General features: G+C 42.1%; 1 protein-coding gene across 1 annotated transcript in view; it reads left to right on the plus strand.

Moving 5' to 3' along the window:
* The window catches only part of arid4a (AT-rich interaction domain 4A), a gene marked incomplete at its 5' end in the record, with an annotated part of 29,057 nt that overhangs the window by 1,887 nt on the left and 12,434 nt on the right, over positions 1-14,736 (plus strand). The window contains 10 exons of the mRNA XM_015392535.1: positions 2,674-2,739; positions 3,114-3,204; positions 6,227-6,306; positions 6,384-6,481; positions 10,553-10,685; positions 10,851-10,930; positions 11,859-11,935; positions 12,019-12,197; positions 13,276-13,348; positions 13,639-13,689. Coding sequence (XP_015248021.1) covers positions 2,674-2,739; positions 3,114-3,204; positions 6,227-6,306; positions 6,384-6,481; positions 10,553-10,685; positions 10,851-10,930; positions 11,859-11,935; positions 12,019-12,197; positions 13,276-13,348; positions 13,639-13,689 — 928 coding nt within the window. The remainder of the gene's footprint in view (positions 1-2,673; positions 2,740-3,113; positions 3,205-6,226; positions 6,307-6,383; positions 6,482-10,552; positions 10,686-10,850; positions 10,931-11,858; positions 11,936-12,018; positions 12,198-13,275; positions 13,349-13,638; positions 13,690-14,736) is intronic.

The following is a 14,736-nucleotide window of genomic DNA, read 5'->3' on the forward strand; positions in this document are numbered from 1 at the left end:
CCGCGATAAAATACATCTTTCTCTGCGCCCCTCAGGACACTATGCATCACTTCCTGGGCATTATGCTGTCATGTGTTACGCAGAAGTTAGGCTGTGGTTGGACATCAGTTCGGAACTGGTTATGAATCCTTTATGTATACGCCCAATATTGAAATGATTCATAGAAAGTTCAGCGTATGCCAGCGTTATAGAAATGTTTGGGATGTCAGGCAGACGCTGGCTAAATCAGCAAGGTGTGACAGGAGCTTTACTGAATAATGTGGTGGAAGAATCTCCAAATTCAAAATGAATTTGTTTTCTTCTTACTGAGCAGCTTTTAGCCATTTTATCCAGGTCTCGTTCTCTCTTAATGTCTGGAAAATTGGGTTTGAATCATTTTTGAAGGTCTGGATATGAGTGGAAATTCTTTTATTTGTTTTTAAAACTCTTAATGGCCTTGCCCCTTCTTATCTGTCTGAGCTGTTGCATTCTTACACCCCTCCCATCCCTCAGGTCAGCTGATCAGTTGCTTCTGAGGGTCCCAAAGACTAAATGCAGCTCAGAGGAGACCGTGCTTTTTCTGTGGCAGCTCCTAAGCTGTGGAACGATCTGCCTCTGAGCAGAAGACACGCCTCTTCTCTCGCTGTTTTTAAGTCCCTTCTTAAGACTCATCTTTTTTCCTTGGCTTTTGGCACAATTTGAGAGGTTTTACTTTGTTTTATTCTCTTTGTATACTAATATGTATTTTACACTCGTTTTTCTCTATTTTATAATTTTATTTTATTTTATGATTGTGTACAGCACTTTGGTCCTGTCCGGTGCATAAAGTGCTTCATAAATAAAGTTGGTATGGTATGGTAGTGAAAAATTAAAAAGGAGTTAATATTAGATCTGACATCGCTCTGACTCGTCAATCCTCGGTGGTTTGACTTTCTTGCAGATAAAACACAATGTTCAAAGATTAACGAGGAACGTTTCTGCTTCCTGGATCCCTCTTCTTTAAACGGGACACGGTTCTTGAATCAGATTTGGTTTCACCATGTGATGCTGGTTTGTTTTCTTGAAAGATGAAATAATCTAGGCCAGAGTTTTATAGAAAATCAATGTGAACTTACTTGTTTTAAGACATTGATGTGAAACGTCCCTTTACTTTTTCTGCTGCTCTCAATGTCTGGTTCCATAAAAGGATAAATGACCCCTAACGTGGCCAATGTTTGGATTCCTCTGTTAGAAAGTAGAGAAGTTAATCTGAAAGAGCATAGAAATGTTTAAAATGTCCTAAACAGCGGAGTGACTGATCAGAAGGGATTAAAGTTGGTCCTGGTGCTGCTCTTGTTGCTGAACTCCTTATAGATCATAGTTAAATAGAGTGGCTAATAGCAGCGTTTATCTTCTGGTCCCTGAAGCTGGAAGGAACATTGATTTATTTAGCTTTGCCTCTGAGCTCAACATGCTGACAATGATTCATTTTTAAAGGAGTGCGTTTTACTGGTAGCCGTTCAGTTGTGATGAACCGAAGCAAACCAGCAGACTCGGACTGGGTTAGCCCTCACATATCTGTATAGGTGGGGTACGGCTCCAGCTGCTTACTAGTTGGTTGCAGGGTGTCAGTTAGATGTTTCTGTTGGTCACCAGTTAAAAAAGAACCCAAAGCTCTGCATGTCTGCAGAGCTCAGGATTTATGCTCATCTACTGCTAACTGCTGTCAGTCAAAGCAGATTCACTTTTACAAACGGAGATCCTGTGTTTGGCTCCATGCAAACATCGCCATTTATTAAGTGTTTGATTTAGGGCTGATGCAACTAATTGGATTAATTGAATTGATTATTGAAACAATGTCAACTAATTTAATAATCGTTTAATCGTTAACTGGAATATAGAGACTTTAAAACCTGCCTTTAGCTGACAGAGAAAACCCATTTAAAGCAGTAATTATAACAAGTTTGTAAAAGAAATATGTACGTATTTTGCATTAAGATGAGAAAAAAAGAGCTTTTGTCTATCAATCTGCTCTATCCAGAACTCCCGGAGTGGAAAGTTTTAGTTTCACCTGGTTTAATTCTGTAAAAAAAAAAATCTTCTTTAAAGAATCTTAGGCTATTCAATTATTAATTATTCATTGAAAAAATGAAAGTAATCCTTAGTTGAAGCCTAGTTTGATTTAAGTTTATCTAAACAGAAAACTGTTAAAACTGATGAATACAGCTTAGAATTAGCATCATATTCCCTTTCAGTGAAATATTAACGTCTATCTGATGTTAACCTTTAAGCTGCTCTAACTGGGCGGAACGTTCCTCTGTTAAATGGTTTGGTTTGAACACATGGGACAGAATATGAGGGATTTTTCCTCTGATGGATTCGATAAACCAAACTGTTCATAGAGCAGCTCACTGGTTCCAAACCAGTTTGGAAACAGTTTCTGTAGGAAATTTAGAAATTATCTCATATTTCTTCTTTTGCTTGGAACAGCAGTGAAACCTAAAGTAAACGATCAAAAAATCTCACATTTCTCACAACTATAAATCAAGTTAAAGAAAACAACAATAAATAAGTTTCCTTTATTAGTATTTTTAAAGGCAGCAGAGAAACATCAGGCTCCTGCGAGCTAGCAGATAACCCTCATCTTTTATTTCCTGGCAAAGCAAAGTGAGAAGAAACTGTTGACCTCCTTCTGTCCTTCCTCTCTGCCCCCAGGTGACCCTGAAAGGTGAAAGCACGTCCCAGGTGGTGCAGGACGACCAGGTCAAAGGGCCTCTGAGGGTAAGCCTCTCTGACACACAGGAAGTCGATTCTTTTTCTTTCTGAACGTTTTTAAATATAGAAGCTCTGTTAAGAATCAGCGCGGCGTGAAGAACATGAACTCTGCTGAATGTTTCTGATCAGCCCAATAATCCTGAACTGTACTTTCAGCTCCTGTTCTACAGGAAAACCTAAATGTTTTCTGGTGGATTGCCACCCTGTGGCTGCATGTGGATGAGGAGTGATGATGCTGAGAAATGGTTTCGCTTTATGTGCTGATGACATCATATGATGTCACCAATTTCTCTTGGCTGTCTGACCAATCCACTGCCAGTCCATCAAAGGTCGATTGTTTAACTGCATGACTGTAGATTGAAGACGTGTTCTGTGTTCAGGTGGGCTCCACTGTGGAGGTGAAGACCAATGAGGGTTTGAGCAGCGAAGCCGTCATCAGTAAGCTGACGGACGCCAGCCTCTACACCGTAGGTGAGTGATGGCGGGGAATCTCAGTCAGTTTGGTGGCCTGAGGAGGTGCTGGAGAGATAATCTGCTCAGATTGATGAAAATCAAATGCTTTATGTGAAGACCAATCTCCATTATAGGCTTACAGATGTTATGATGCTCAGGGACCTTAGAACTGGAGGTCAGGGGGACGGATCTCTGAAGCCTCTTTCCCACTGAAAATAGCAGCTCAACGCATATTTTTCAAACATGGTTGACCCGCTAACAATCAGCATGTAGCTCCCTTCCCATTGGCTAATTAAGTATGGCCACTGCCCTCCTGCAGCTGTCTGGTGACACCACTAGGTTAGCGCTGATGATGTCACCAGTGTGACAGAAATCAGGAAAGTAAACAATGGAGCAACATGTCAGGAAGCCAGGGCGTAGTCGGTGTGCTTTATTGTTTCTCTCTATTATCCGTCTGAATCCGTCTCACCAGAGCTGCTCCATGTTTATCCAATGGAAACAGAGTCGGTTCTGCTCGTTAGATCAGAAGCGACTGGCGCGGCGTGTTGACGTCTCTATGTTAGGTTCAATGGTATCACGTAAATTAGCGAATCAACCCGGCTGTGGTATTTCCAGATTTCCAAGGAGATCTTTAACACGGGTCGCTTGCTGGGTCATTTGACCCGGGTAGACACGCATCTGTTCCCACTGCCACTAAAAGCCCATTGTTCACAGGTTTAAACCGTTTTTTTCAGCCAGTGGGAAAGGCTTATATGGGTTCACATCAGTGCCTAAAAGGCTATATGGGTTCACATCAGTGCCTAAAAGGCTTATATGGGTTCACATCAGTGCCTAAAAGGCTTATATGGGTTCACATCAGTGCCTAAAAGGCTTATATGGGTTCACATCAGTGCCTAAAAGGCTTTTGTTTTGAGAAAAATAAGTTGAAAGCTGCTGAAGTGGAGTCGGTCATCCAGTAATGCCTGCTGCCTGCTAGATGCTAATTTCCTGATGCATGGCTTTCCTAAGGCGGCTATGCTGACAGGTTGTTAAAAGACAACCAAAAAAAACCCATTCTGGCTTAATCTGTAGTTGAGCATTTTTCTACAGTGCTTTCTAGCTGTTGGCTGCATTTTGTGCATTATCCCTTAGAAAATGTTAATAAGGGGAAGTTTTTTTTTGTCTTTTTAAGGAGCACTGATCAGATTTCTGACATTAAGCTGTTAGAAAAGTACAGAGGCAGGATGCTAACGTCTTCATTAATCCTCTTTAAGTCTGTTATTTAATACATAAAGATGCGTAAGGTTGGCAGCTTTTCCAGTTGAAGACTTATTTCTACACAACTAGATGAGCATGTAAAGGACATGCATGCATGTAATAATAATAATAATCGAATAATAATCAAACTTTATTGATCTCAGGTTGGAGAAATTCCCTCTCTGCATTTAACCCCTCCCCTTGAAGAGCAGCAGGCGTGGAGCACCCAGGGAGCAGGGTGGAGTTAAGGGTCTTGCTCAGAAACCCAGAGTGGCAGTCTGTAGGAGTGGGACTTGAACTCAGAACCTCTGGATTCCATGCTCTATGCTCTGACCAGCAAGCATCTGACATTAATCATTAATCAATTATCAGCACCTGTCCAATTACTAAAACTGGACCGATGTTTATTTTTAAAAAACTTCTAATGGTTCTCCTTTTTTTAATTTAATTTCTGTTTTATAAAAGCTATTTTAAAGGGATAATTCAGCCGTAGCAGTAGGTTAATCGTTTCACGTTAGCTAGGGTGTGGGAGCGCTGTCGAAGCGTTCCAGCACCTCGCCTGTTTAAATATGGTTAAAAACACAGACATTTGTGTTCTTTATTGCCTGTAGGTGGTTGCTATGGTTACAGCAGTAGGTCTTTGCCGTTTGTCGCTTGCAAACGGCATTAAAACATCTATAGAGTACCAGCAGACTAAATGTAACATAAAGCTGCTGACAGTGTGGCTGCATGTGGAGCAGGAGTGATGATGCTGAGAAATGGTTTCGCTTTATGGGCTGATGACATCATATGATGTCACTATTTCTCTTGGCTGTCTGACTAATCCACTGTCAGTCACAGCAGACGGTAGCTGTGTTTACATGCAAAGCTTTCCCTTCATCAGAATGAAATGTATCTGGTTTGAAATAAAGACATTAAAAGGGCTGGTTGTCCTCCTGCAGCAGTGTGTCGCAGTGAGCTTGATGCAGACATTTTTCATTTATGCTCAGTATTGAAGCGTGGTCTGTGCTATGTTATGTTCCACGCCACTACACTAGAGAACCATGAACTAGCTGTGGGTCTAGATACGGCCGAGGCGGTGAGGAAGTGGGGGCGAGTTTAGTCCGGCAACGGAGGGACCTGAGGGCCAAAAAGAGCGGAGATCCAGGTGGGAATAGTGTCCCAGCGTTCTCGTGCCCCTCGCTCTTCTAGCTGCTCCAACTTCACGAGTTGTTTTCTGCAATTGTGGTACGATATCTAAATCATCTGCCTTTAACTATGTTTAATGTTTAGCCTGTTGCTAAACACGTCTGATGTCATCTTCGATTTTAACAATCAACCAAATCCTGCAGCTGTGGGTCTGGGAGTAAATCCGGCGGGAACGTTTCGCCTTGGATTTGCTCTGTTGCTGTAGAAGAACATTTATGTTCCTCTGAAAGATCTTATGGAGCAGGCTAGCATTAGCCTCAAATGTTTGTTTCCTAAAATGATTAGAATCTTTGGAAGCTAAAGTTTACTGAAAGTCATTAGACTCTAGAAGCGCAATTGTGTGTCTGTAAAATAACACAGAGCTCAGTATCAAACCAGACTAGGCAGCAGGAAAACGCCATCTTCCTCGGAGCGTTAGCTTTAGATGTTTAGCAAGATATTTACATATTTATTATTAGCTCTGCTCTAAACACCAGCCGCTCTCTAGCAGGGCAGAGGCAGCAAAGCAAGAGTTTGCTGTCAACTTTCGTTTGCTGCCGACTCCTCTAGTGTCCATTACTGTCGATTTGCTGCTGAAAGGTCCCGCCCCCAACATGTTGACTCTTCTGTCTTTCAGTTTTTGACGACGGTGATGAGAAAACCCTTCGTCGGACATCCCTGTGTCTGAAGGGTGAGCGACATTTTGCAGAGAGTGAGGTGAGTTTCCTCCAGACGAAGCTGAGCTTCTAACCAGAGTCTGAATGACTCCTAAATGTTGCAACGTTTTCACCCAGACGCTGGACCAGCTGCCGCTGACCAACCCGGAGCATTTCGGCACCCCGGTCATCGGCAAAAAATCCAACCGAGGAGGACGGCGTTCATCCCAGGCTGTGTGAGTGTTTGCTCTTAGTTTGCTTGGTTAGAAGATAGAGGCTATCAGACCAGGTATTAACAACCTCAGTGAGATGAGGATGGAAAGGAAGACCTTGCTTCCCTCTAGCTGCTCATCTTTCCTCAGAAGATGTGACTTTAAAAACCAGAAAGGATGAAGGTGGAAGCCTCAGTTGAAGGTTTTCTGTTTCCTGGAGGTTTTGTTCCTGAAGAAGAGCTCCAGCTGTGGATGGGGGGGGGGGGGGGCGTTCATCCTGTGGCTGCATGTGGTGGACGAGGAGTGATGATGCTGAGAAATGGTTTCGCTTTATGTGCTGATGACATCATATGATGTCACCAATTTCTCTTGGCTGTCTGACCAATCCGCTGCCAGTCACAGGAATGTTTGAACAGGAACAACTTGAACATAAAAACTTGCTTAAACTACAGGAGTCGTCAGGATCGGGGGGGGGGTGGGCGGGGGCAGGCCAGTCTGCAGAAAATGGTTTGAAGCTTTAAGGCAGATCAGCGTCACGTCTCTGGACAGACGGCTCTGCTAAAAGGCCAACAGGACGTCTGTCAGGAGAGATAAAGCTTTAGCTGGTTACGGGTCCTTCTATTGAGGGAAGCTGAATGAACCCTAACCTGCAGGTGTCTGTAAAAAGGAAGTGGAATGTAGATTTTTCAATATAGAATATTCCATGTTTGTTCTGTAGGGCTTCTAGAGACCAGACTAACTGAGCCGGTATCATTTGGCCCCATGGGTATGTGCTGTAATGAGGTACAGCTGTCTGGCCTCTGTCGGCATGCCCCATGGGAGCGGTGGCTACAGTCTAGCTCTCCTGCATCTATGTGTGGATGTAGTGTGAAGCATTTAATAATGAGTTATCAGTGGTTTTCATCCTCCTTTATCATCTGTAGCAGGGCTCTGATGCCTGCTGAGCACCTGAGGATGATTCTTTTATCAGACTGTCACTGGTTTGGTTTCTCTGCCAAGTCCAAAACACTGAACTGATGCTTCCTGACCAGTTACTAACCAACCAACCGGCTACATGTTTGCTAGCTCACCATTACCCGCTCGCTGCGGGGAGAAGTCTGCTGCTGTGGTTTCACCGCCTCCTGTTCATATCTGCTGTGATGCACCTGAGCCGATGCGTTAGATAAACCTCAGAAAGGTTGTTTTTTCTACATAGTTCCGTCTCCAATTATAGTTCTATGGGTTTTAGTTTATCTATTAATTGCTGATACAGAAAAAATGAATAAAACCAGTGAACTCGCTCTGCAAGTTGAAGGAAATCAAAGAACATTGTACCAATTAAGTCCCAGTAAATTAGCAGGTCAGCTGTTTTCAGACTTAACTGGATGTACCTAATATGGATGGCAGTGATGTAAACCAAGTGGCTTTAACTGATCCACCAACCTTCAAAGAAGAATTTAAGCTGGAAATGATGTCTGGTTAGCAAAATCCAGCAGTTTCAGCTTGATTCACAGTGAGAGGACAGCCTGTTTCTCTGCGTTCTTCCTCTTCCAGGTCTGACTGGTTTCCAGCCATCGTTAGACGTCTGCCCCTTTGCTTGATAAAATGCTTCCAGCCTGTTTCAGGGATGCTGTTGTTGTGGATGATATCAAATAATGACAGGAGTCAGAACTGTTGCTAGGCAACCTGTCACTGTAAACGTTTCTCATGAACACCACCTCACCCGGTAATGTAATGGCTTTAGTCGGAGCAGAACCACGACCCAGTGAGTGACCTGCTCAGGTTCTAGGTATGAAGGCGGCTGTATAGACCTTAGCAGGAGCATAGAACTGTATTGCATAGAATTATTCTTAGTTTGGTGGCTCATCAGGCCAGATTTAAAGTTTCCTGCATTTGCTTCATCTCTTTGGCTTCAGTTTCCCCGCTCTACTTCTGTTCCCTGAAAATATCTGAGGTCTGTCCGTCAGGGTCGCAGGGAGCTGGGTCTCATTTGTGTCCATTGGATGCTGCGTTCACGCTGAAGGCGTTTCAAGTACTGAAATTTGGCCGCTGGGTCAAACGGCTGTCAATTTTTGCTGCTTTAGTGATCTGGTTGTTTATCTGCTCTGTTCTGTAGCTTCAAACTAGAGAGCAGCTTTGCTTTATTTACATCCTCTGTTCATCGGGATTATGATCCCACTAACATATGCAGAGCGCCAGACCTCCAGCATACCACTGGTGTTCTGTCAGATGAGCATACCCTGTCAGACCTGCATACCCATAGTCAGTACCCATTTATCCCTTTAGTTATGTAGAAAAGAACTATTCAATTACTTTTTGGTGTTTTTGAAGCATATGGCAAACTTAAATAATTTTTTTTCTTGGTCCATGATTTAGGGCGAAGGTCTTCAACAGGGGGTCCGTGACCCCTAGGGGGTCCACGGAGGTACTGCATGGGGGTCGCGAAAGTTTTGGTTGATAACACTCTTTTTTTAATATTCCCCCCTGCAATTTTTCCACCAATTGGAAATTCTTTAAATACAAATAAGCATGAATTAAACACACTGTAGTAAACAGATAAATGGAGGCAGAATGTCTTTCAGTCATCAATGCTCACATTTAGCGACACACAGGAGCTCTTTCAAACCTGGGCACCGTTTCATTCACAACACCTGTCCCATCAACCAGGAATCAGAAATACTTTAATAATCCCAGGGAAGGATTACTTTAGTTACATTACTCCATCTGTAATAGAGTGACTATAGGACCAGTTTGATAATACACCATTTCATCCAATATATATAATTAGGGGGTCCCCGCTCCATCTCGCCATCAGTTTGGGGTTCTTGTCCTGAAAAACGTTGAAGACCCATGATTTATCATATATAACATCCCAGAAGTTATAAGTGAAGAGGCGGGTGGTGCTCCTCTGGTGTGGACATTTTCTGAGCATCTCTATTGTTGTTGTAGCTTGAAGTGTCGAGTCGTTGTGGTTCAGTCCGAGAGTTGCTCTTTTCTTTCTTCCTCCTGTCGGACATGGATTTGTCTTAAACGTTGCTCCGGGTCACTGTGTGTTGGTGAGACTGACTCAGGTAAGGTGGCACTAGGGGATACCTTCAGGTGATCCATATGATTGAAGGAGCATTTTGTAGATTCAGAGCATTTAGGATAGGAAAGAGAAGATCCCAGAGAGGAATAATGGTGATTGTTTATGTTGGAGAAGCTGGAAGGAGGGGAGGCTGCTGTAGTTTACACTCCAGGGAGTTCTGATGATCCTCAGTGGAAGTACCTTAAACTGTTCCAGCAGGCGGGCGGGGGGGTGGCTGAAGCTGTAGGATAACAGCCTTTTCTGCTCAGTTTATGGCCATTTTAATCCACAGTTTGCCTTTTTTTATTATAATAAATGTCTCTTACAGCTGCACTCATTTTTAGTTTTCTAATGTCACACCGTACCGATTTATCCAGATATGCCCGATGTCCCAGAATCTGCTTAAATATTAGCATACGCTGAACTTTCTATGGATCGTTTTCATATTGGGCGAATACAGAGAGTAATCATAACGAGTCCAGAACTGATGTCCAACGACAGCCGAACTTATGTATAACACCACGGCAGTATCTTTGTTTGCCCGCCCAACAAAAACCGAATAAATAAAAAGGAAGAAAGTTTTTGGGGTCAGCAGATTGAGCGTCATGTCTGCTAGGAAGTGTGTTGGTGGTGGGCGTGAACGCAGGGAGGATCCATCACTCACCTTCTGGCTCACCCTATGATGGGGATGAAGTTACTCACAGGTTTTAGATGAGCTAGACGCCACAACTTATGAGTAACTGACACTTAACGTTTGTCAACCACCAGATAATCTGACTGTAACTTATGCCGCACATATGGCATATGCTGGCATACGTTGGGAAATTTTCAGCATGCTTCTTGACGTACTCAGCATATGTCCACGTGTGCCAGAGTGCTTCAGCGTACTTCAGCGCGCTCATAACTCATACAAAATGTACCCTTAACTTTTCCAACGTATGCCGAGGATTATTTGCACATCAGGCATTCGCTGGACTTTTCCTGATTAGACTGTGCTTCAGTTCCTGCAGGATGTAAACTCAGGTTCTTCTTTCTCATGTCTACTTCAGGGCTGATGAGGAGAACGACACTTCATCCAGCGAGGAAGAGGAAGATGACAAGAAGAGGCTGAACGATGAGCTGCGGGGACAGATCTGCAGCATAGAGAATGTGGAGGACTCTGATCAGTGGTTCATGGCTCTGGTAAACAGATGAACACTTTCTGGTTCTAAGCACTTTTACTCTTTCCCTTAATGGTTCCTGAATTTTTCTCCTCCTCCCATTTTTATCTGCTTATGTTTTCTCATTTTTCCAAGTGATGTTCCATGTGTGATTAAAACCGTTAAGCAGATTCTGATCCTCCTGCAGGTGTTGTCCCCCAGTTGTAACGAGGAGCTGGTGGTGAAGAAGGACCAGTGTCTGGTCAGGTCCTTCTGTGATGGCAAATTGTAAGTTTTTTTCATTGATTTATTTATGTAAAGATGTATCTGGTCCTGTTCACAAGCAGCCATCACATGTTGTTCCATCGGAAACACAGAACCACTGGCTTCTGTTTCTACACAGCAACATTTGTTCTTTAAATCAGTGCATTTTCTCTTGTTTTGATACATGAAAACATTTTAGAATAAGAAAAAATGTCCATTATCTTACTTTAAGAACATAATATCTGATAAAAAAATCTTCCTTCATCCCATTGGGAGATCAGGTTAATGAGCTGCTGTAATTAAGGAAGGATTTACCTATTTGATTAAACCTTTTCCTCGTCCTCTGTCCAGGTTTTGCAATGCATGCTTTTATTTTAAAGATTATATATACATAATATACAGGAAAAGATATACAATATTTACAGAAGAAAAGACATTCATATTACTGTAATTTCAAGTATATAAAAAGACAGGAAGTAGATTTGTAAAAACAGGATAAGCGCATTTGAGGGGCGTATAAAGTTGGAAAGGCTTTAAGATTTTAGATAAATTTTTTGTTATTTTAGGTTCAGTAGTGCAGAAGCAACAATTTGGATTGACCTCGAGATTTTAAGCTATTTCCTTATTTTTTGGATAGATGTTATAAAGAATTAGATGTTATGAAGAAATACTGATGAGGCGGTGAGCGTGACTTGCTCCGGTGGATTCTGTTAAAAATGGAGTTCCAGTAGAATTTGCCTCTTGGTTGGAGGCGTTGGATTGTTGAAATGTTTTGCGTTTATTGTTGCATTTGGTGCCAATAAAATCAAGTTTGTTGGTCATGACTGTATTGCAGTGCATGCTTCATCTGAAAGTTGATTCTGTGATCAAATCATTTCAATGGTTTCTCTGAACATGTTCGCATAAATATCCCACCAGTCGCTTTCTGACTCCTTCTGTCCTCATCGTGCAGTTACACCGTGGGGAGGAGACACGCCCACGTCGTTAACACCATGAGCATTTCCAAGTCCGATTTTTCCAAGAGGAAAGGTGAGATAATCTTTGTTTTCCTGTTCCTCACCCACGCTGCTCGTCTCCACCTCTTCCACTCAACCCCTCTCCATGTCTTGCAGGTATTAAAGAAGCCCAGATGTTTCTAAGGAGCCGGGAGGTTCCAGACGTTTGGAAGATGGACATGAGTCAGATTCTAGACTCCTCTAGTGAGGATGACAAAGATGACAAGGATAGCGAGGCAGAGGAGGAGGAGGAAGACGCTGAAGATGAGAAGAGAAAGAGGCACATAAAAGAGGAGGTAAAGTTTCCCCAGGCGACAAACGGGCCAGTAAATCTAAATCTAGGATCCTTCTGCTGGGATCGTTTGGAGGGGAGAGTCCTGTCTGTTTCTGAAGGTCATGGAGGACATCTGTATGGATGTTTCCATTTTATATGAAGGGCAGCATGAAGGACAGAGCTTCACTAAGGACCAACCAGCTGCACCAACTAAGCAGGATTAGCTCCTAAATCCTGATAAACTTCTTTTCCGTGGGTTTTCTGCCTTCCTTCATATTCAGATAGTTTTGAGATCATTCTGGGTTTCACTTACATGTTCGTGTTTCAGTTTAGGGATGCAACTAATGTTTATTTTGCAAATCAATTAATCTTTCAATTATTGTTTTTCGATTAATAATCGGATAGCCAAAGGGTCTTTGAAGAAAACTTTTTAAGAAATTAAACCAGGTGAAACAAAAACTTTTCCACTTGAGTTCTGATAGAGCAGATTGACAGATTTTTTTTATTTTTTTAAATCTTAAATGCAAAATATTTATATACTTATATGTTATGTAACGATTTATCTGACTAAAACTTTAGTCCAGGTAGACCTGCGTAAGACTGACGCATCATACGCCTTAAAAAACACTCTGCAAACTAAATGGTTGGTGATTTGTTACTAAGGTTAAAATGATGATTTCAGAGATTATTTAGGACATTCAGACGTGACTTTCTCCCCACTGGGCTCTGAATTGGCATCTATCATCCGAACAGAACAGGAATCATTACTGTGGCAACGATCCTTTATCAAGTTCTAAAGTTAAAGACAAAAGTATCACGACAGCAACACATTAATAACAATAGTTAATAACTGGTTCAGTTCAGAGCTCCATGGAGAGACGTTGCCCTCCGGATGACCTAAAAAAATCATCTTTATTATCTCTAAAAAAGAAACAAAGGAATAGAAATGATCAAGGAAAAGCTAATCATTCAGTCTGTATGCCGAGCGTTTTTTTTTACACCGGTGGGGTGTCAGCTTCCAGCAGCTTTCTGGTGCTGCTTGTTGACATGAAGTGAAAGTCTAATGACCCGCCTTGTTCTCTGACCTTCTGTCCATTTAGCCTGAGGAGGAGGCAGACCCCGAGGAGAAGGAGAACTTCCTCCAGCATCTCTACAAATTTATGGAGGACAGAGGTAAGATTGAGAGGAAACTTTCATTTCTCCCACAATCAATCCACTTGAAAGTTTTTGATGCCCAACTGCTGACCGGAAGGCAAAGCTGCTGAATATCAGCAAAGGAGACTGTGAGGGCGCGTATGTTAGTGTGGGAGCATTCAAAAGGTAAAGACGCGCCCAGTCAGCTGCATGTAAAAGCCAACAACCAACGCGTTGGAACACCATTGACTCGGTGAAAGCCTGCTCTTTGATCGGTGTTCTGATAAACTAGGTTTCCTGAGGAAATCTGTTCCCTCCTGCATTCATAGGGAACCTTCAGCAGGGAGAGCAGAGCCTTTTTTATCCCTCTGCTTTATCAGGTACCTGCTTCAATTCCTAGCAATATGGATGGGATTATAAGCACTTTATTCTAGATCTGCTAGATTTTACTTACTCAAAATGGAACTAAATTCATATATTGAGAAACTAGAGATGATGGCAAACGTCTACGCAGAGCTGCAGAGCTGCAGCTAATGTTCAGAGGTTTAAAACAAACTGAGATGTTAGAACTGTAAATATACATTCATATGTTTACATTACTGTTATATATTTTTTACTGTTTTTCAAGGCTGCACTTGAAATTGTTTAGAGAGCTGTTAACAAAATTTATTTTTGTTTATACTTGTGTGAACAAAATAAATCGGTCTAAGTTAAGGTCATGGAAACAAATCCTAGAGTGAAATCCTACATGCTTGATGTTGATGCAGAACAAATTTTAATAAAATCTAAATTTCAAGTTTAAAAGTTATTTTGGTCAAGTCGTTCAGAACAACCTCCGTCTTGTTGTGCAGATCTATAGTCCAGGGAACAACGCTGAGGATCTAAACTCTGTAGGGATGCCGTAAAACTGTTGATCTGTTTTTACTGCAGCTCAGACAATCAGCCAAACACTGAACCTGGGTCAGTAAAATAATCAAACTGTCTTAAAGGACATCAGTTCCTGCAGCGTCAGACACTGGATATGTGTGAATAGGGTTAACAGTAAAGCTCCAAGTGATAATTTAACCCTGTTAAGAGATTATATTAGAGTTCAAAGTTTAAACAACCCTGTAATTATGTATACTCATGGCCAAAAGTATTGAGAATGACACAAATATTCTGATCTGCTGCCCTCTGGTTTTCATGTCAGATGTTGCATCACATCCAGAAAAGCTTTTAATGACAGAATGAGTTCATGCAGCAGGTCAGTATCTACAGTGTTGACTCCTCTTCTTCAGGACATTTCTCCCTGGCTGCTCTCAATCAACTTCTGGACCAAATCCTGACTGATAGCGTCCATTCTGCTCAATCACTGCTTGCATTTAGTCAGAAGGTTTTCGTTTGTCCGCCGTCTCTTGATGATTGACCTCAAGTTTTCAATGGGATTA

Source organism: Cyprinodon variegatus, unplaced genomic scaffold, assembly GCF_000732505.1.
Source record: "Cyprinodon variegatus isolate N-32 unplaced genomic scaffold, C_variegatus-1.0 Scaffold595, whole genome shotgun sequence".
Classification (NCBI taxonomy): Eukaryota; Metazoa; Chordata; class Actinopteri; order Cyprinodontiformes; family Cyprinodontidae; genus Cyprinodon; species Cyprinodon variegatus.